Genomic DNA, 21,764 nt, shown 5'->3' on the forward strand with positions numbered 1-21,764 from the left:
CACTCTATTGCCCAGGCTGGAGTGCAGTTGTGCAATCTCGACTCACCGCAACCTTCACCTCCTGGGTTCAGGTGATTCTCATACCCCAGGCTCTCAAACAGCTGGGATTATAGGTGCCCACCGTGACACCCTGCTAATTTTTATATTTTTGATAGAGACGGGGTTTCACCATGTTGGTCAGGGTGGTCTCGGTCTGCTGACCTCAAGTGATCCACACACCTCGGCCTCCCAACGTGCTGGGGTTACAGGCATGAGCCACTGCTCCTGGCCTAACTTTACTGATTTTGAGTGTACATTCAAAATGAATTTTTAGAAGCATATAGCATGTTGTAACCATTAGCATGGCTCTAATATAGGAAATGGCCATGGTCATAGGTATTTTGCTGTCCTGCATGTACATACCAGTGCTTAGCAAAGGATTTGGCAGCTCTCTCCAGATGTGCAGTGCTTCCTGCTTGTGCAGCTCTCTTCTGTTCCGACCCACAGATGTTGCTTTCGCCTCCTTGAACTCCTGTCTGGGTTTCCTCAACTCAGTGAATGGCCAGACTCTGTGCTCACTATGCTGTGCCCAGGACCCATGTCTCCAGTCAGAAAGCTGGGACGTGGTAGGTTTCCCCTTATTTATTTCTCTTCTCAGTGGTCACAGTTTTATACCTTCCCAGTGTTTTAAAACCTTTTTTTTTTTTCATTTATTTTGTTCAGGTTTCTAGTTACTTAAGGTGAGAAGGTAAATCTGTTCTCAGTTCCTCTATCAGGACTGGAGGCAGACTTTATTTTTCTTTCTTTCATTGTTAATGCCGGACTATACTGGGTAGGACCTGCAATATTTTGTTGGATAGTTAGTGATGGTAGTGGGTACCCTCCCTTCATCCTAATCCCAAAGGGAAGGCTCTATTTTTTAAAAATCATGTACCATGCTTGCTTCGTTTTGGCTCTTTTGTTTCTTTGGCTGTTTTTTTTTTTTTTTTTTTTTTTAGATAAAATAAAGAAGTTCCTTTATATTGCTAGTAAAAATTCTATTTTTAAGAAATCATCAATAGATACATACTTTCACCAGATTTTTTTTGTTTGCATTTTATGGAGAAATTGTAATTTCTTTCATTTAATCTTTAGTAAGTCATACTATAGTAACTGATTATTTTATACCATTCTGAGATCATAATATAGTGTTCTTTTAATATTAAGCTATATTTTCCTTTTTGTTTTTCTTTTTTGCATCTGTGTTCATCAGTGAGGTTTTTAGCCTGTATTCTTGTCTTAAACTCTTTTTCATTTATTTTTTTAAAATCAAGGTAGTGTTAGCCTTCTGAAAGGAGTTTAGGGAGTTTTCATTATCTGTTTTCTGGAGAAATTTGCATAAGATTAGAGTTATTTTTTCCTAGAATGTTTGGTAGAACTAACCAATAAAAATTAGGGTCTGGATAGGCGTGGTGGCTCATGCCTGTGATCCCAGCACTTTGGGAGGCTGAGGTGGGTGGATCACCTGAGATCAGGAGTAAGGCCAGCCTGACCAACATGGTGAAACACCCATCTCTACCTAAATACAAAAATTAGCTGGGTGTGGTGGCAGGTGCTCGTAATCCCATATACTTGGTTGAGGCAGGAGAATCACTTGAAGACTCAGGAGGCAGAGGTTGCAGTGAGCTAAGATCCCACCATTGCACTTCAGCCTAGGCAACAAGAGCAAAACTCCATCTCAAAAAAAAAAAAAAAAAAAAAAAAAAAAATCAGGGCCTGGAATTATAAGATCAGAGTTATTTTTCCCTGAAGTGTTTGATGGAACTAACCAATTAAAAAATCAGAGCCGTGGGTTTCCTTTCTAAGAAGATTTTGAGTTAAATAATTTTTAAAAGTGGTTATAGGACAATTCAGAGTTGGTTTTATTTTGTTTTGAGACAGTTTTGATAAATTATAATTTTCTAGGAATCTGTCCATTTCATCTAAATTTTCAAATTATTGGCTTAAAAATATTCTAACAAACTCCTAATATCTTTTTATTGTCTGCGTCAAATGTACTGATACTGTCTTTCCTGATAATAGTTGTTTGCACTCCTTTTCGTTTTCTGCTTGATTAGTCTTGACAAAGTGTTGTCAATTTATTTGATCTTTTCAAATACCAAATTTTGGCTGTATTGATCCTTTCAGTTTTATGCTTTTCATTTTCCCGTTTAATTACTTTCTGCGCATATGTCTATACTTTTGGAGTTTTGCTCCAATTTCTCATTGGTTTTCAGCCTTATGCATTTAGTATTATAAACTACCATGTAAGAATGGCTTAGGCTACATCCTGCAAGTTTGATATGTAGTATTTTCAATTTCAGTAAATTTCTTTTTTGTTTTTTTTTGAGATGGAATCTCACTCTGTCACCCAGGCTGGAGTGCAGTGGCAAGATCTCAGCTCACTGTAACCTCCACCTCCTGAGTTCAAGCAATTATCCTGCCTCAGCCTCCTGAATAGCTGGAATTACAGGTGCCCACCAGCACGCCCAGCTTATTTTTGTATTTTCAGTAGAGACGGGGTTTTGCCATGTTGGCCAGGCTGGCCTCACACTCCTGACCTCAGGTGATCCGCCCACCTCAGCCTCTCAAAGTACTAGGATTACAGGCAGGAGCCACCATGCCTGGCCGGCGATTTCAGTAGATTTCTAATCTCCATTTTTATTTCGTCCTGAAGCATTGACACTTTTATTATTATGTAGTGACTTTTTTCTCTTGTAATATCTCCATGTCTATGTTGTCTGTAGCTTTCTTATGTATGTTTGGTTTGGTTTTTCAATTTCTTTACTTAATTTCTTTATGTGTTTTTGTTTTTCGAGACAGAGTTTTGCTCTTGTTGCCCAGGGTTGAGTGCAATGATACAATCTTGGCTCACGGCAACCTCTGCCTCCTAAGTTCAAGCGATTCTCCTGCCTCAACCTTTCGAGTAGCTGGGATTACAAGCATGCACCACCATGCCTGGCTAATTTTGTATTTTTAGTAGAAACGGGGTTTCTTCATGTTGGACAGGCTGGTCTTGAACTCACCACCTCAGGTGATTTGCCCACCTTGGGCTCCCAAAGTGCTGGGATTACAGGTATGAGCCACCTTGCCCGGCCTCAGTCCTTTTAACCTTTCTGTGTCCTTGTGCCATGTTGACCAGGCTGGTTTTGAACTCCTGGCCTCAAGTAATCTGATTGCCTTGGCCTCCTAAAGTGCTGTTATTGCAGGCATGAGCCACCATGACTTTTCTTTTCTTTTCTTTTTTTTTTTGAGGCGGAGTCTTACACTGTTGCCCAGGCTAGAGTGCAATGGCATGATCTTGGCTCACTGCAACTTCTGCCTCATGGGTTCAAGCAATTCTCTTGCCTCAGCCTCCTGAGTAGCTGGGATTACAGAAACTTGCCATCATGCCTGGCTAATTTTTTTGTACTTTTGTAGAGACGAGGTTTCACCATGTTGGCCAGGCTGGTCTTGAACTCCTTCTCGTGGGTGATGTGTCTGTCTTGACCTCTCAAAGTGCTGGGATTATAGGTGTGAGTCACCATGCCTGGCTGAGTTCTCTATTTTTTAACCACACAAAGTGTTATTAAATGGCCAGTATATATTTATTACCAGCTGTTAACCAAAAATTTCTGTTTTGCTCACATACTTGAAATTTTAGTTGGTTATACAATTCTGGGTTGCCAGTTATTTTCTTTCTTCCATTGGAAGTACCATTCCACTCTCTCCTGGCTCCTGTCTTTGCTATTAAGAAGTCTCCCTTAAGGGTAGTCTCCTTTTTTCCCTCCAGTACTTTTAAGATCTGTGTTTTTATTGTTTTCCAGTTTTGCTGTGCTGTATATGGGTTGTTATTATTTCTAATTTACCTTGCTTCTGATATGTTTGAGTTCTTGATTCTGAATAGTGTCCATCAGTTCTTTCTAAAAAGTCTCAGATAATTCTTACGTAAATATTGCCTGTGTTCCCTTTTCTGTTTTTCTTCGAAAACTTTGATGAAATATGTTAGATCTTCTCATTATATCTTCTGTGTCTCTTACTCTTAATCTCTCTGATTCATTTTTTTATATTTTTGTCCAGAATACTGTGGAAGAATTTCTAATGGCCTATTATTTATTTAGCAGAAAATCTTTATGGTTTTCATTCTTTTTTTTTTTTTTTTTTTTTGAGACAGAGTTTCGCTCTTGTTACCCAGGCTGGAGTGCAATGGCGCGATCTCGGCTCACCGCAACCTCCACCTCCTGGGTTCAGGCAATTCTCCTGCCTCAGCCTCCTGAGTAGCTGGGATTACAGGCACGCGCCACCACGCCCAGCTAATTTTTTGTATTTTTAGTAGAGATGGGGTTTCACCATGTTGACCAGGATGGTCTCGATCTCTCGACCTTGTGATCCACCCGCTTCGGCCTCCCAAAGTGCTGGGATTACAGACTTGAGCCACTGCGCCCGGCCGGTTTTCATTCTTAAATAGCATAAGACAAAACGTTCAGATAGAGGTGCATTTATAGTTATTTAGGTCATATAATAGGTCCTCTTACTGTCCTATTTTAAGTCATTAATAAAAGTTTCTTTGGAATTTTTATGTGAAATATATACTTAATAGATTAATTTTCCCCATTTTGTTTTGGGAAGTAAATCCTATTGGGTCACATTTAGACCACTTTCCAAAGGATCACTTACTGTTGATATAATAATCACTCTAATGGTGAATTGAATTCTTATAATGTTCAAGGTTTTATGCTAGTTGTTTTATTTATTATTTAAAAAAAAATCTTTTTTGAGGCCAGGTGTGGTACTTCACGCCTGTTATCCCAGCACTTTGGGAGGCCAAGGCAGGAGGATTGCTTGAAGCCAGGAGTTCAAGATCAGCCTGGGCAACACAGCCAGACCTTGTCTGTATATTAAAAAAAAAAAAATTCATTTTAAACAGAATCTTGCTTTGTCACCTAGGCTGGAGTGCAGTGGCGCAATCACAGTTCACTGTAGCCTTGACTGTCTAGGCTTAAGGGATCTTCCTACCTCAGCCTCCCAAGTAGCTAAGACTATAGGCACTCACTATGTCTGGCTGATTTTTAAATATTTTTTTATAGAGATGGGGGTCTCACTTTGTTGTTGCTCAGGCTGTTCTCGAACTCCTGGCCTCAAGTGATCCTCCTGCCTTGGTCTCCCAAAGCACTGGGATTATAGTTGTGAGCCACTGAGCCTGGCCTATGTTAGTTCTCGTGAAAAACCCAGATGCATAAGATACTGTCTTGAGTCTCACATTGCTTACCATTTGCATAGGGAGAACAAGGTGTATAATTTTAAAAAAGGTGATGATCCTCAAGGACTAGAAGGTCAAGCAACTTTATAGAAGAATTCTATACACATTTATTAATTACCTCAGCTGCTAACAGTACTGGTTCATTATAGGGCTGCAAAGGATTCTAGGGAATTTGACATGGGAACTGTTTACTGTTATTTTCACTTAGAAACCCAGATTTGTTTAATGAGAATAGTTAAGAGTAGAAAAATAAGTTGCAAAGTCAGTGGTTTAGCATATCAGAACTGAGTGGAATGCTCACAGACTGTTCTTGGAACAGCGTTAGCACACTGCTTGGCACATGCACCATGATTTGATTTGCGTCTTTGAAGGCTGAACAATCTGAGACAGTCAAAAGGAAGACTGCATTCCAGAGAGGAGTTATCTGAGCAGAGGATGTAATTGGCTTTTCCTTTGTTTATAATTGAATGAAAGTAAAACTATGCCAGCATTGCTAGTTAGCTACTTTCAGCTGATGTATGCCTTTCTTCTTTACTTAACACTTTTTGTGCCTTACAAATCTGAGAGGCAAGGAATCATGGACTTTGACTTAAATATCTTTTGAGTTATTGATACCTATGCCTTTTCTCAATTAGTTAAATAATAAGTCAGGTAGCAGTTTGGTTACAAATTAGACTGTTGCTAGTCTCTTTGAGCAGTCTGGCAAGTGTGAGAACCTTTGTCAGAAAATGACCTAGCATGTGAATGACTATAAGAATGAATCAGTATAAATCCAATACCATTTCAAGCACAGATTACCCTGATGGTTTCGGAAGTACAAACGATACTGAATTTAGGATAGTTTGACCTATGATTTCTCAACTTTTTGATAGGTTTATTGGGGTATTAAATGTGTTTCAGCTAATATTTTCAACTTGTGTGATGGATTTATCGGGATATAGCCCCATTGTAAGTTGAAAAGCATTTGTATAGCTTTTGTGCATGTTCTGTACATTTTTTATCACTAAAGTTATCTGTTTATAGATACTGTTTATGAACTAGTGAAAATACAGACATCAGACTTCTAAGAATTGCACAAATATCTTAAGGTAATACAAGTAATATGTTAAACATTTAAATAATTTTTCAGCTACCAACCAATAGTTGACTACATAGATGCTCAGTTTGAGGCCTATCTCCAAGAAGAACTGAAGATTAAGCGTTCTCTCTTTACCTACCATGATTCTCGCATCCATGTGTGCCTCTACTTCATTTCACCGACAGGCCACTCTCTGAAGACACTTGATCTCTTAACCATGAAGAACCTTGACAGCAAGGTGGGTTGAGGAAAGGAATCAGCTTACCATACTTTAATATTTATTTTGAACTATTAAAATATTTTTTACAATATGGGTATGTATTGTGACTTTTATCCTGTGCATCTTACTATTATTATTTTAGAGATAGGGTCTCACTCTGTCACCCAGGCTGGAGGTAGTTGTGAGATTGTGGTTCATGTAGCCTCGAACTCCTGGATTCAAACGATCCTCCTGCCTCAGCCTCCTAGGTAGCTGGGACTATAGGCATGTACTACTTCCATGCCCAGCTAAATTTTAAATTTTTTTGTAGAGTTGGGGGCCTTGTTACGTTGCCCAGCTGATCTCAAACTCCTGCACTTAAGTGATTTTTCCTTCCTTGGTCTCCTCAAGTGCTAGAACTACAGGCATGAGCCACTATGCCCAGCACCTGGAAATCTTTAAAACATTTTATATTTCCATCTAGCTTTTTTTTTCAGAGAAATTCAGTTTGGAAGATGAGATGCAAAGAAGGAATATCACAATAAAATTTTACTTCCTTTTTTAGTGATTAAATTGCATGCACAACATGGGTTTTCGCTACATTTTTAATGCAGAATTTAGTTGATACTAATTTTACTTTATGACACTATTAAGTGAGAAGAACTTTGTAATAAGGATTAAGTTCTAATGTTTCATTAGATATTATCGTAAAATACATTTTAATTTGGACTATACTGAGAAAACCTGTTTTCAAATTGCTCAGCCAAGGAGTTACATATAAATTTAGGGAGCAGCTGGGCACAGTGGTTAATGCCTGTAATCCCAGCACTTTGGGAGGCTAGGGTGGGCAGATAACAAGTTCAGGAGTTCAAGACCAGCCTGGCCAATATGGTGAAACCCCATCTCTACTGAAAATACAATATTAGTTGGGGATGGTGGCAGGTGCCTGTATCCCAGCTACTCAGGAGGTCAAGGCAGGAGAATCACTTGAACCCAGAAGGTGGCGGTTGCAGTGAGCTGAGATCGCACCACTGCACTCTAGCCTGGGTGACGAGGGGAGACTCCATCTCAAAAAAAAAAAAAATTTATGGAGCTATAGAAAAATTCATAAATTAACTCACTTCAGATATTTATATTTGTTTAAAAGAGAGCTAAAGACAGTAATTTTATACTAAAGAAACTTTAGAATTTTCCGGTAATCTCGAAGGGTATGAGAAATGAAGCTTTCATCATCTGAATTCCAAATCCTAGGTTTTTCTGGATGCTGCTGCTTTCTCTGCAGAAACCTGTGTGGAAACCATGAAGGCCTCTCTAGTGAAGCTTTGGCACATAGGTCTATTTACTTTTGACTAGTTGCTTGGTCCCCTGGCTTTAGCAAAAATTGATGTAGCTTATATGACAGTCTGTTCACCTGATCACATATGATGAGATGTTCTAACCGTTTAGCCAGTTGTTTTCATAGTTGAGTCTGATTACATGGAAATTCATATTTGTTAAAGGAACATAAAAACAAGAGTGTGCAGTTTTGTCTTAGCTAGAGTGGAACAACATGAGGTAGTTTGTATAAAGATTGTAGAAGTTGATGTCAGTGGAGGCTGGCTCTAAATATTGGCTCTCTTATTTAATAGCTGTCTAATCTTGGCAAGTTTCTTTAGCCCTGAGTCTCAGTTTCCTCCCTTTTTAAATAAGAACTGGGGAGAAGAACTACCTCAAGAGGCAGATATGAAAATCAATTAAATAGATCCATGGAAATAGAGGGTTTGGCAAATAGGCATGCCCAGTAAGAGCCTATCTGCCATAGAAGTTTGCTTTAGCATACTGTGTAAGTATATATTATCTAATCTTCTCCAGCTTTGGTGATTTAAATATATTCTTTATTTTTTATGATAAAGTGTAAATTACCATGTAAAAACACCTGCCTCTTATTTTACATAAGAAGGTTGTCTTAAAAGTTAGCTGAAGTCTACCCGGTTCAGTACACTGCCCTGGTATAAAACAGGCAGTCAAGAGGGATTAGTACCTGGCCGTCGTGCTGAACTGCCTGGATTCTGCTTCAGTCCCACCACTTATCAGCTGTGTGGCCCTGGAGAAACTCAGATTCAATTTCTCATGTATAAAATAGGGCTAGAGAGCTGACTCTAAGACTTTTGGGAAGATTAGCTGAGATGACTATTATAAAGCAGTTAGCACAATGCCTGGCATATATGAAGCATCTCTGTTATTGTTTTGTTATTTAAAACTTATTTTAAAATTAATAGGCACAGTTTGTCGAGGATATTTATATGTTGGTATTGGAGGTATTGTCCAACCCAGCCACCTTTGAGTCATCAAAAGTTTTTAGGAAGTGTTAGGAGCAATTTATATTGATATATTCCCATAGTGGATTTTCAGGAATAAATGAAAGGGCTAATGAACACTTGTTCAGAGGCAATATATCTTCAACCAGCAGTTCAACCTGCTAACTCTTAGAACAACTAGTTCTAGATGTTTCCTAGTCATCCCTCAGTATCCAAAGGGGATTGGTTTCAGTACCCTGCAGATGCTGAAATTCCTTATATAAAATGGTATAGGACAGTCAGGCAGTGTAAAACTACATTTCAGTCAGCAAATATAGAATGGGACCAAATACAGAATGGTGGTCCCATAAGATTATACCTTATTTTTACTGTACTCTATTATATGTTTCTGTGTTTAGATACACACATACTTACCATTGTATTACAGTTACCTACAGTATCCAGTATAGTTACATGCTGTACAGGCTGGTAGCCTAGGAATAATGAGCCATACTGTACAGCCTAGGTGTGTCATAGACTATAACATCCAGGTTTGTGTGAGTACACTCTATGATGTTCACATCACATCAGAATCACCTAAGGTAATATTTCCATTGCATTTCTATCACCACGTGTATTAGTGTATTAGTCTGTTTTCGCATTGCTATAAAGAACTACCTGAAACTGGGTAATTTATGAAGAAAAGAGGTTTAATTGACTTATAGTTCCTTAGGCTGAACAGGAAGCCTGGCTGGGGAGGCCTCAGGAAACTTGTAACCATGGCGGAAAGCGAAGGGGAAGCAGGCGTGTCTTCTATGGCCAGAGAAGGAGGAAAAGAGAGCAGGGGGAGCCGGGCATGGTGGCTCAAGCCTGTAATCCCAGCACTTTGGGAGGCTGAGGCGGGTGGATCACGAGGTCAAGAGATCGAGACCATCCTGGTCAACATGGTGAAACCCCGTCTCTACTAAAAATACAAAAAAATTAGCTGGGCATGGTGGCACGTGCCTGTAATCCCAGCTACACAGGAGGCTGAGGCAGGAGAATTGCCTGAACCCAAGAGGCGGAGGTTGCGGTGAGCCGAGATCGCGCCATTGCACTCCAGCCTGGGCAACAAGAGCGAAACTCCATCTCACACACACACACACACAAAAAAGAGAGCAGGGGGAGGTGCTACACACTTTTAAACAACCAGATCTTGTGAGAACAAACTCACTATCACAAGAACAGCAAGGGGCAACTCCGTCCCCATGATACAACACTGGGGTTTACAGTTTGACATGAGATTTAGGTGAAGACACAAAATCATGTCACCATGGTTAAGCAGCACATGATTATGTAAACTGCTTGTATCCTTGCATATGCTTGAATCTCTGGATTACTCATTAAATACCTAATACAATATAAATGCTATGTCAATAGTTGTTATACTGTACTTTAAATTTTGTGTTATTTTTATTGTTGTATTGTCATTAAAAATTTTTTTCCCTTAATATTTTTGATCCTCAGTTGGTTGAATCTGTCAAAGCAGAACCCACAGATGATGAGGGGGCCAGCTGTAAAGACATTGAAGAGCATTACAATATTACTTTTTGACCAATACCTTATTTCATTCAAACCAAAATGAAATATTTTATGGTAACAGTAAAGATCATGGGTATCATGTACTCTTTTAAAGATTGTCACTACTCACTTCTGCCTTATTCAGTTGATGAGAGACAAATTCTGAAATTGAGACTCACTTATTAAAATCCTGCCTTTAGCTTTCTATTGTACAAATCAGACAGGAATGTTAACACCAAAGCTTTGTTATAAGTTCGAAAGAAGAACTAGGATATGCTTGTAACTTGATTTGGCCCATTTTATATAGTCATACACAGGTTTTTTATAGGGGAAGCTGGCAGGTGTAGGGAAATTCTGTTTTACACAAGGGCACTACATAAAGATGAGAGGGGTCCTTGCTGGCCTCTTCTCCCTACTCCTCAGGCCACCTCCAGATGGTTGTCTTCTGTTTCTAAAAAGCAGAACACTCAACTGCTTGACATGGAAAGTTACCTTTTCTTATACCTGTGGTGACAAGTGACCCTCTCTGGGCAATATCTATTACTTTCCCTCACTCACGTAAACATTGATGTTTAGTGTTCATTCTACAGCAGTTTATTGTGCAAGTAATTACAAGTTATTAACTTGGCATAATTTGTTGAATACCTAATTATATTATATTGAAACCAAGAACTTGACCCCAAAATGTTTATGTACTTTGATTAATGTAACAGGAAAGTTGATTACTCAGGATTGCTAGAAGGTTTTCTGCCGTTAATTTCATAGATAGATAGAAAAAATTTATCTCCTTTGGAGCATATGGAAGACTGATAAATTCCGATATATACTTTACATCAATGTGAAATTGGAGAAGAGAAAAAAGAATAGAATGGGAGTTATGATTTTTTACTTTTAATCTGAAAATTACATTGCAGTTTTACTCTCTTGATACATATGACTGATTAGCATGTGGTTTTTGATTAAAAACAAACTAAAAAAACAACCACCAGTCACAGATTTGTGGAGCTATCAGTCTTTTGTGGGGATATCAATCTTATAGGACTAGATTTATGAGTTATTTGGTCTTCACAACTCCAAATCTCTTCCTCTCTGTCACTGATGGGACTTGAAGTAATACTGAGACAGTTACTCCTTTGCATCATGAACACTTTTAATTGGTGTTGGTGCAGTTTCCTTCCCTCCTCTGCCAGGTCAGTCTGTGACAGTGGGACACAGGTAGGCATGGAGTCAGTCCTGAAACGAGGCAGAAAGAGAAGCTTCACCTGTCTTTTGGTTTTGCTGAGGGATCAATCACCATAATTATTTAATGCTTGGCTTATTAAAAAATAAAAATTCTTAGTGAATTAAGGAGGCAACTTCAGTTTACCTTTTGTCACATTTTACTTTTTAAGTGTATGATGAAATTTTAACATTTTGAGATAGAGAAAAGAAAATGTGAGCTTTCTAAACCTAAATTCAAATGAAAGGTTAATCTTACAAGAGTTCTGCTTTCTAAAAGCATTGATCGAGGTGCCTATAATCCCAGTTACTTGGGAGGCTGAGGGAGGAGAATCACTTGAGCCTAGCAGGCAGTGGTTGTGGTGAGCTGAGATCGTGCCACTGCCCTCCAGCCTGCGTTAGAGTGAGACTCCATCTCAAAAAGAAAAGAAAAGAAAAGCAATGATTTTGTGGCTAGTATCTATATGAATGAGTGTGTATATAGAAGAGTGTCAGTCAGGGCCTATCTAGGTTGGGGTTGGCATGTCTTTTCTGCAGAGGGCCAGGTAGTGAATGTACCGGACTTCACAAGTGCTGTGGTTTCTGGCAGCAGGGACTCATCTCTGCTGTTGTAGTGTGGACAGAACTGTAGACAGTACACAGGCAAAGGGGCATTGGCGGTATTCTTGTAAATCTTATGTATAAAAATCAACAGCAAGATAGACTGTAGTTTGCCAGCCCCCGATCTAGGTTAGGGAAATTCATTGTCAGAATAAATGGTTTTGAGTGAAAAACAGCTGCAGGATTAAAAAAACAAATCCTTGATGAGATTTTGTTTTTCTTTATTCTCAATAGGTAAACATTATACCAGTGATTGCCAAAGCAGATACGGTTTCTAAAACTGAATTACAGAAGTTTAAGATCAAGCTCATGAGTGAATTGGTCAGCAATGGCGTCCAGATATACCAGTTCCCAACAGATGATGACACTATTGCTAAGATCAATGCTGCGATGAATGTGAGCTCCTGATTGAATGTTAATTATTTCCATGTGAAAATAAAACTGTAATTTGTGAGTAATATTGCTGCTAATATACTTTCACTTGTGTCTTCCAAAAAGACCTTAAACAAGGTAAATTTTCAAAAAGTCCAGTATGAGAAAATATTTTATTTTTATTTTTATTTATTTATTTATTTTTTGAGACGGAGTTTCGCTCTTGTTACCCAGGCTGGAGTGCAATGGCGCGATCTCGGCTCACCACAACCTCCGCCTCCTGGGTTCAGGCAATTCTCCTGCCTCAGCCTCCTGAGTAGCTGGGATTACAGGCACGTGCCACCGTGCCCAGCTAATTTTTTTTTTTGTATTTTTAGTAGAGACGGGGTTTCACCATGTTGACCAGGATGGTCTTGATCTCTTGACCTCGTGATCCACCCGCCTCAGCCTCCCAGAGTGCTGGGATTACGGGCTTGAGCCACCACGCCCGGCAGAGAAAATATTTTATTTTTTATGTTGGAAAAAGTGTAAGGAGAATTTATTTTTAAACATGTTTTTCTTTCACAGTGTTTTCACCAAAGTAAAGTGATAACATTTGTGATACTGGGATATACCTTTTGTGGGACCACATTTAATTCCCTTAGAAAGATGACACCTTCCTATCCTGTCTTTATAAACATAAGAAGACTTTACAGCCTCCCTTGGCATGCTTTAGAATCTTAAAATCTGGGCCAGGCACGGTGGCTCACACCTGTATTCCCAGCACTTTGGGAGGCCAAGGCGGGCGGATCACGAGGTCAGGAGTTCGAGACCAGCCTGGCTAATATGGTGAAATCGTGTCTCTTCTAAAAATACAAAAATTAGCCAGGTGTGGTGGTGCTCACACTCTGGAGACTGAGGCAGAAGAATCGCTTGAACCTGGGAGACAGTGGTTGCACTGAGCTGAGATCGTGCCACTGCACTCCCGCCTGGGTGACAGAGCGAGACTCCGTCTCAAAAAAAAAAAAAAAAAAGAAATTAAAATCTTTAAGGAAGTCTCTTAAATCTAGTATTTATGCCCCATTTCTCTTAGAGTGTCATATATACATACTAAATATTCATGTAACTTTTAGTTTAATACAGTGGAAGGTGACTATGTTCTGTACTTTCTTGAAGCTAACACATTTTTAAAACACCTGGTTATGTTTTGTAGGATTGTGGGTTTTGAAATCCGACAGATTTGGCCATATATTCACTGGAGTTACTAACCTCCTTAAGACTTAACATATCTACAAAGTTAGGTTAATACTGCCCATCTTAAGGGTTGTTGTGAGGGATAAATGATGTCAGCTTTGTTAAGTGCCTAACGGTGACTTTCAATAACTGTTCATTCTATTTCTTGTATTTTCCTTTTCTGATTTTTTCATAGCCCTTTTGTATTAAGATACATAAAATAGGCCGGGCGCGGTGGCTCAAGCCTGTAATCCCAGCACTTTGGGAGGCCGAGGCAGATGGATCACAAGGTCGAGAGATCGAGACCATCCTGGTCAACATGGTGAAACCCTGTCTCTACTAAAAATACAAAAAATTAGCTGGACATGGTGGCGCGTGCCTGTAATCCCAGCTACTCAGGAGGCTGAGGCAGGAGAATTGCCTGAACCCAGGAGGCGGAGGTTGCGGTGAGCCGAGATCGTGCCATTGCACTCCAGCCTGGGTAACAAGAGCGAAACTCCGTCTCAAAAAAAAAAAAAAAAAAAAAAAGAGATACATAAAATAAATCTATAAAAAGCTGATTAATATAAATGAAGCAATCTTAATTTCTATGTGTTGCATTGTCATTACATCAATTTTATTTCTTGTGCTCACCCAGAATATTCAGAAAGCTACCATTAAGAAACTAAGTATGTCAATTTTTAAATATTAAACATAGTACTTAATAGTTTTTATGTTAGACTTTTCCGCTGTATTAATCCTCAACTTCAGACGGACCAGTCTACTCCCTGCCCCTGAACCTAGCTGTTGCATTTTGTTCAGAATCTTTTCCTTTTTTCAGCCATTTCTTCCCACTTAGCTTCTCTATCTAAATCTTGTTCTTCTTGATCTGGCTTAGCTTTTATCTTCCTGCTCCCAGTGATCTCTCACTCCACTCAATTTCTAGGACATTTGCCATATTGACATTAATTTAGGATTTTCTATACTACTTTGTATTAGTACCACGTCTATACACACACACACAATAGGTATACACTATGTTGTATAGTTACATATACATTATGTATTGTGTGTGTGTGTGTGTGTGTGTGTGTGTGTTATTTCCTCAACATTGTCTTTTTGGGGAAAGATAATATTGAGGGAAATGATACCTATACTAAAATTCTTTTTTCTTCGGCCAGGTGCAGTGGCTCACACCTGTAATCCCAGTACTTTGGGAGCCCGAGACAGGTGGATCACTTAAGGTCAGGAGTTTAGACCAGCCTGGCCAACATGGTGAAACCCTGTCTCTACTAAAAATATGAAAATTAGCTGGGTGTTGTGGTGGGCGCCTGTAATCCCAGCTAATCGGGAGGCTGAGACAGGAGAATTGCTGGAACTCATAGGTGGAGGCTGCAGTTAGCTGAGATCGCGCCACTCACTGCACTTCAGCCTGGGTGACAGAGCGAGACTCCATCTCAAAAAAATAAAAAGAAACAAAAATAGTTTTTTGCCTGTGTGTATTTCCAATAGCATAATGCCTTACATGTAATAATTTTCTTTATGGGGCCCAAAATTGACTCTTGTAGAACAGTTAGTACGTATTCACTGGCAGGTTTTAAAATCTGAGGCATAGCTGACCACTTGATTTTAATAGATTTGTTATTTAATAAATTATTCTCTTCTCAATTACATAAAATTTATTTTAGCTAGTCAGTTACCACACTGGTATGAGAAGGTGTTCTTGATATGATTCTTTTTCAGGGACAGTTGCCGTTTGCTGTTGTGGGAAATATGGATGAGGTAAAAGTCGGAAACAAGATGGTCAAAGCTCGCCAGTACCCCTGGGGTGTTGTACAAGGTAAATAAGATAAAGGATGACTAGAAATATGTGTCTAGTAATCTCAAAGCTGCCTTTTGTGGATTTTTTGAGGTGATGCTGAATTTGGATGAGATTGGTTGTCAGAGGAGTTGCCTGTGTACTATTTTAGCCAAAGTCTAGACACCATGTAGAGCCTCCCCCTTCTCATCATGCCACACACACATTACCTCCCCAAGGTACCCTGACTGTCAGTAGGTGGGAAGCACCAGTGGGCCACTTTGACCAAAATATGAATGTAGAAAGTAGTATTTAGACCATAAAACATGACTAATTACCACTTAACTATAAGGACAGTCAGCCATCTTATAAATTTACATGTTTTTACTGATCATAGTATTGCTAGCTATTTCCAAAATAAACCAATCAGCCAACTTAAAAAGTTAAATCCACTTGACATTTAGATTATTTATCTAACATTATAATGAGTAAGTAATTAGTACTGTATGGTTCATTTACTTATGGCACTAATTAATGGGGAATAGATTACGCTTACTAGTATTGAATTTCAAATGCTGATTTTTTTCTTAATTGATAACTGTTGTAATTAATGAAAAATATTGAGAAAATGTAACATTTTAAATTTTATTAAAATATTAAAGTAATAATTATACTAAAGAGTATTGGTCACAATAAAATATATTTATTTGTAGTCCTCTGGTCACCATAAACATAGAAGAAGGATCATGTAAGTGTGTTCACTAATTTTGAATAGTGTCTAATACAGGATCATAAATGTGTTATATAAAAGAATTTGATAATTATAGCATGAACAGATGGTATTCTTGAGTTTGCAAAATTTACTACTTTGAAGTTTTAGTGAACTAATATTATCTACTCTTGTTAAATGCTAGGTGAAATGTTTTCAGGATAGTTCATAAACTAACAAAATATTAGTGTGAAATAACTAGAACACCTGGTTGACAATAAATTGTATCTTTTTGCTATTTCTTGGTGATCCACTGGCTACTAAATTTAAAGCACATCTCCTGGTCTGTTAATTCACATTGCCTATAATACAGTGTGTATACTGCCAAGAGTTTCTTCTTTGCTTACTTGTATGAAATAATCATAGCTATTAATCAAACTGATCATTTTGCTGTTTGTTATTTCACATGTTTTTATTTATTTGTTCATTCACCAAACACTTAATTGTGTGCCAGGAATTAAAATCCAGTGTTGCTGTTTTCTTATTTTTTCTGGCTAGTGGAAAATGAAAACCACTGTGACTTTGTAAAGCTGCGGGAAATGCTCATTTGTACAAACATGGAGGACCTGCGAGAGCAGACTCATACCAGGCACTATGAGCTTTACAGGCGCTGCAAACTGGAGGAAATGGGCTTTACAGATGTGGGCCCAGAGAACAAGCCGGTCAGGTAGGGTGGGGTTCTTGGGAAGCCTACCAAAGAGGAAGTTAGAGAGGATTGCATGTTTTTTTATGTATCCAGGATGATGGGGCATGTAGTTTTTAGAACTCTCCCAAAACCATGATACAGAATTGTTTAGTAATGACTAATTATTGTGCTTCTTAAATCACTTGACTCCTTGCTTTTGAAGAGTCTTGCTTTTTAAGTCTGTCTTCCTTGTCTGACTCAGAAGGAGTTAAATATGATGAAGAATGTATGGCAGAGGCCCCGCTTCAGTTCATGCTGATACGAATAACTGAAGGAAAATACCCTTATTATTTGTTTTACTTTTGTATTTATCTGAGACAGATGATATATTTAACTATTGTCTTAAAGGTAAGTTGGAACACAAATCATTGTCTTATTATTTTTATTTATTTATTTTTTGTGGAGACGGGGTCTCACTATGTTGCCTAGGCTGGTCTGAAACTCCTGGCCTCAAGTGATTCTCCTACCTCAGTCTCCCAAAGCTTTGGGATTACAAATGTGAGCCTCTGAACCAGTCCTCAGGAATCATTTGAAATAAACTAAAACATTTTCTGTTGGTTTTTCTCCGTTAAAGGTTTTAGAATGTGTGAAGCTTAGCAAAACATAAAGGAAGAATGAGAGTACTTGTAGGGAGTCGGAGATTAGATTGTTTCTTGCCATATTACAACATAGTTATAAGAATTTTATAATCTGAACGCCTCCTTGCTCAGTAATTTAAAACTAATATTAACAGTTGTTAGAAACTTCCTTGGCGATTTTATATGGTGCTGTATCCCAGACTTTATGAAACTTGAATGCTTAGTATATTGAATTAAATTGATTTGATGTAGCATTCCCGAACAGTGTTTGCATGGAGAAAAGCGTGAGATCTTTGGGGCAAATGCTATTTTAACTCTCTTATGAGACTGAGAATTCCTTTTCCATTGTTATTTCCCTGGTTCTTATGACTTGCACCAGCCTAAACACAAAAGGAAACGGGAGGAGTGCATCACATCAGTGCTGCTGTTGCTTATGAGCTTTTGGAAGACTTAATCCTAGATGAAGTTAAATTTTTTTAATTTCTTCAGTCTGTGGAGTTAATTTTCTGGTAGTATAATAAATTAAAAATTGTGTGTACTTACGGCCAGGTGCAGTGGCTCATGCCTATAATCCCAGCACTTTGGGAGGCCACGGTGGGCAGATCACTTGAAGTCAGGAGTTCAAGACAAGCCTGGCCAACATGGTGAAATCCCATCTCTACTAAAATTACATAAATTTGCTGGGTGTGGTGGCACACGCCTGTAAAACCAGCTACTCAGGAGGCTGAGGTAGGAGAATGGCTTGAACCTGGGATACAGAGTTTACAGTGAACCAAGATTGTGTCACAGCACTCCAACCTGGGTGACAGAGCGAGATTCCATGTCAAAGAAAAAACAAAAAATCATTGTTTGAACCTAACCCACTCTCACCAAATTCAGGCATGGGATACTTCTGGTTGTAGGCCATTCTGGTAACTGACAATTTTCTCATGATGTTGTCTTCGCTAAAGATTAATCATCTCAAGTTAGCTTCCCTAGTGTTTCCAGAGGAGGCTCACTTCTCATTTCTTCCAAGTCTCAGGGTCACTTCCGAGGCCTCTGTGCACTGAGAAGGAAGGGATCCTGAGTAACGGCAGGCAGGGACAGCTTTGAAGTCCTCTCTGAGGAGAGGGGCCTGGGTGCCTGTTTGTCAGTTACCTGTGGATGATTAAGAAATGCAGGGTCAGAATTTCCAGGGATGAAGCCTAGAAATCTGCAGTTCAGAATTCGTAGTCATTCAGTAAATAATTATTTTGTCTACCACCTGCTCAGCCAGATGCTAGTCATTGGGCATATGTGCACTGTGAGCTCAAACAGAGACCCTGCCTGTGTAGAGTCTCTGTTGTGGGGTGGGAGGAGGACCCCTACATGAAGAATAGAGTTGGGGGGCAGGTGGAAGTGGGGAGACCAAGTTAGGAGATTGCCATGTGGCCTAGGCATGAGAAGATGGAGGTGTGGAAGAGGGTGGTAGTGACAAGGGGTGAGAAGCATATTTAGGACATGTAATGTTTTTAAATTTTAATTTTATTATTATTATTATTATTATTATTGAGGTAGAGTCTCACTTTGTTGCCCAGGCTGGAGTTCAGTGGCATGATCTTGGCTCACTGTAACCTCTGCTTCCCAGGTTCAAGCGATTCTCATGTTTCAGCTTCCTGAGTAGCTGAGACTACAGGCATGCAACACCACACGCGCTATTTTTGTGTTTTTAGTAGAGACAGAGTTATACCATGTTGGCCAGGCTGGTCTTGAATTTCTGGCCTCAAGTGATCTACCTGCCTTGGGCTCCCAAAGTGATGGGATTATAGACGTGAGCCACCACACCTGGCTTGAGGATATGTAATTTGAAGTTAAAGTCAGTAGGACCCACTGATAAATTATTTTGGCTGTGAGATTTGAAGGAAAGAGAGGAATCAAGGATAACTCAGTCACCATTTTTACCTAGGAAGTAGGGTGCCTGGTAGTGTTCTTTATTGACCTGAGTAGGTTGGGAAGGGGAGAATTTAGGGGTGTAGTTGGTAATCCAGAGGTTTTGGAAATATTACATTTAAGCTGCTTATTAGCTATTCAGGTGAAGAATTTGAGTAGATTATTAAAAACATGAATCTGGAGCTAGGGAGAAGTTAGGGCTGCAATAGTAATGTGGTAGTCAACAGTGAATAATACTGGGTAAAATCTTAAGTATTTTTTTAAAAGGCTTTGCTAAACGCTGGCAATTGACTATTATTTCTCGTGGATTTTATGTTCTTGTAGGGGAGTTCGAAAATTAAGCACCTAATTGCATAGTACATTGTAGTTATGATATATACACAAAAGGAGAGGTAGATAGTATATAATGGGTGAGGGGTTCCAAATTTAAGCTGGAAAATTCAGAAAGACTTTGTTGAGGCAGTGACTGTTTTGAGCTGTAATAACTTGGGAAGATAGAGCAAGACATATCCAAAGGGCTGAAGGCAGAGAGAGAATGGTGTCTGTAAGACTCTGTAAGATCAGTACACCACAGCACAGCAGGACAGACAAGGCAGGCCTGGTCTCGCGTGAGATGAGAGATAGGCAGCAGTTGTTGGAGGCCCTGGGGAAGATTTTGATCTTTGTCCTAAGAAGAAGGCAATGTCATTTTAGGAATAATATATTTGCATTTAAAAAAATTATTCTTGTCTCTAATGTGAAGGAGGTATTGAAGGGGTGTGCAGAGATGCTTAGGAGAGGCTAGTTAGGAGAGCATTTCTTGGACTAAAGTGAGATCAGTTAAAGAGCTGGACATTTTTGAGAGATGATTAGAAGGTAAAATTGGAAGAACTTAGTGGTGGTTTGGATATAATAAAGTAAGAAAGCAGGAGGCCAAAAGACTTCTAGTCTCCTGAATTTGTGGTGTCGTGGCTAGGTGGATGGTTACTGCATACATCTAGATAGGTATGGCTGAAGGAGGACTAGTTTTTTTGTGTGAGGCAGCAGTGGTAGGCACAATGGAGGTCAGTTTAGGACCTGTTGACTTTGAGTTTCCTCTGAAACAGTCAAGTGACAATTACAAATAGGCACTTGGGTATCTTTTTGGAGGTCAAAGAAGGGCTGAGCCAAAGAGTCATGGGCATTTAAATGATTAATTGCAAGTCAGGGATAAGACTGCCTATAGAGAGAAGTCGAAAGAAAGGTTACTCAGAAACAGCCTTATGTCACTTTAGTGTTTGTCAGCAAGAGGAGCAGATAGGAGGGCTTGAGAAGTGAGGAGGAGGAAAACCAGCAGTGTCATGTCTTGGAACTTGGCAGAGAGTATCAAGAAAGAGAGAGTGTGCTGCTGTGTTGAAGTTGACAGCCAGGTTTATGCTGCACAAGTACAGAGGTGCTTCCTTGACAGTTATTGGAGAATAATGAAGACCACTCTGTGTTCAGTTAAGAAAGGCAGTGGTTGGAAGGCTGCATAGGTCTGGACTTGGAGATTTGAAAGGAAGGCCTTGAAGAGGTAGAAACCATTTTCTTTCTAGCTCTGGCAGTGGAATGAATGAACCTAAACCATTGCAAGCCTTTTTTGTTCACTGCTCACAATTCATAGTCTGGGGAAGGAATGCCTAGTAGGCCCAGTGCAGGTCATGTTCCTATCTTTTGTTTAGGAGTAGGTGTGAAACCTGATTAATTGCCAACAAGACTATATTCCATGTGGGAGAGGTAGCCCCCCAAAAGGTAATCAAGATAATGGTACCAAGAGGAGAGGGCTCGATGATAGGCAGTCAAGAATCATAGATTTCCCATCACGTTCATTTACTGAGCATTTCTTCAGGTTGGGAAGCATCTGCTCACTGATCACATAAAGAAGGGAAAATTAGAAAGGAAGGTTCTTCAGCTTAGGTCAGGCTACACACTAGGTGGGCACAATGGCTAGAAAAAACTCACTAAGCTTAGATCAGGCTACAGAGTGAGTGAGAGCAGTGGCTCAGTGTTGTCTTCCTAAGAGAGTAGAACTTAACTATATTTCTGGATCACTTGGGTAAAGTGGAGGCAAAATGTCTCTTCTGGTTATTTGTCATATGTGATTAGATGATTTGATAAGGCTTTTATATTTTATAGCTCATTATAGTCTGATGTATTAGGAAGCTTTTATTTTTTATAGTTTCAAGAAGTTATATCTGGCCAGGTGCGGTAGCTCACACCTGTAATCGCAGTACTTTGGGAGGCCAAGGCAGGCGAGTCACCTGAGGTCAGCAGTTTAACACCAGCCTGGCCAATATGG

General features: G+C 39.3%; 1 protein-coding gene across 3 annotated transcripts in view; it reads left to right on the forward strand.

The window, feature by feature from the left end:
* SEPTIN10 (septin 10) overlaps positions 1 to 21,764 on the forward strand; it is an 82,829-nt gene that overhangs the window by 44,102 nt on the left and 16,963 nt on the right. For 2 of the 3 annotated variants that reach the window (XM_039459857.2, XM_039459831.2), the window contains exons 5-8: positions 6,366 to 6,552; positions 12,402 to 12,563; positions 15,474 to 15,570; positions 16,796 to 16,964. In XM_039459857.2, coding sequence (XP_039315791.2) covers positions 6,366 to 6,552; positions 12,402 to 12,563; positions 15,474 to 15,570; positions 16,796 to 16,964 — 615 coding nt within the window. Of the gene's footprint in view, positions 1 to 93; positions 606 to 6,365; positions 6,553 to 12,401; positions 12,564 to 15,473; positions 15,571 to 16,795; positions 16,965 to 21,764 lie in introns of those variants that run through there. The other variant, XM_074400298.1, reaches the window with a different exon arrangement.

The sequence above is a fragment of the Saimiri boliviensis genome, chromosome 1 (assembly GCF_048565385.1).
Source record: "Saimiri boliviensis isolate mSaiBol1 chromosome 1, mSaiBol1.pri, whole genome shotgun sequence".
In the NCBI taxonomy this organism is placed as follows: Eukaryota; Metazoa; Chordata; class Mammalia; order Primates; family Cebidae; genus Saimiri; species Saimiri boliviensis.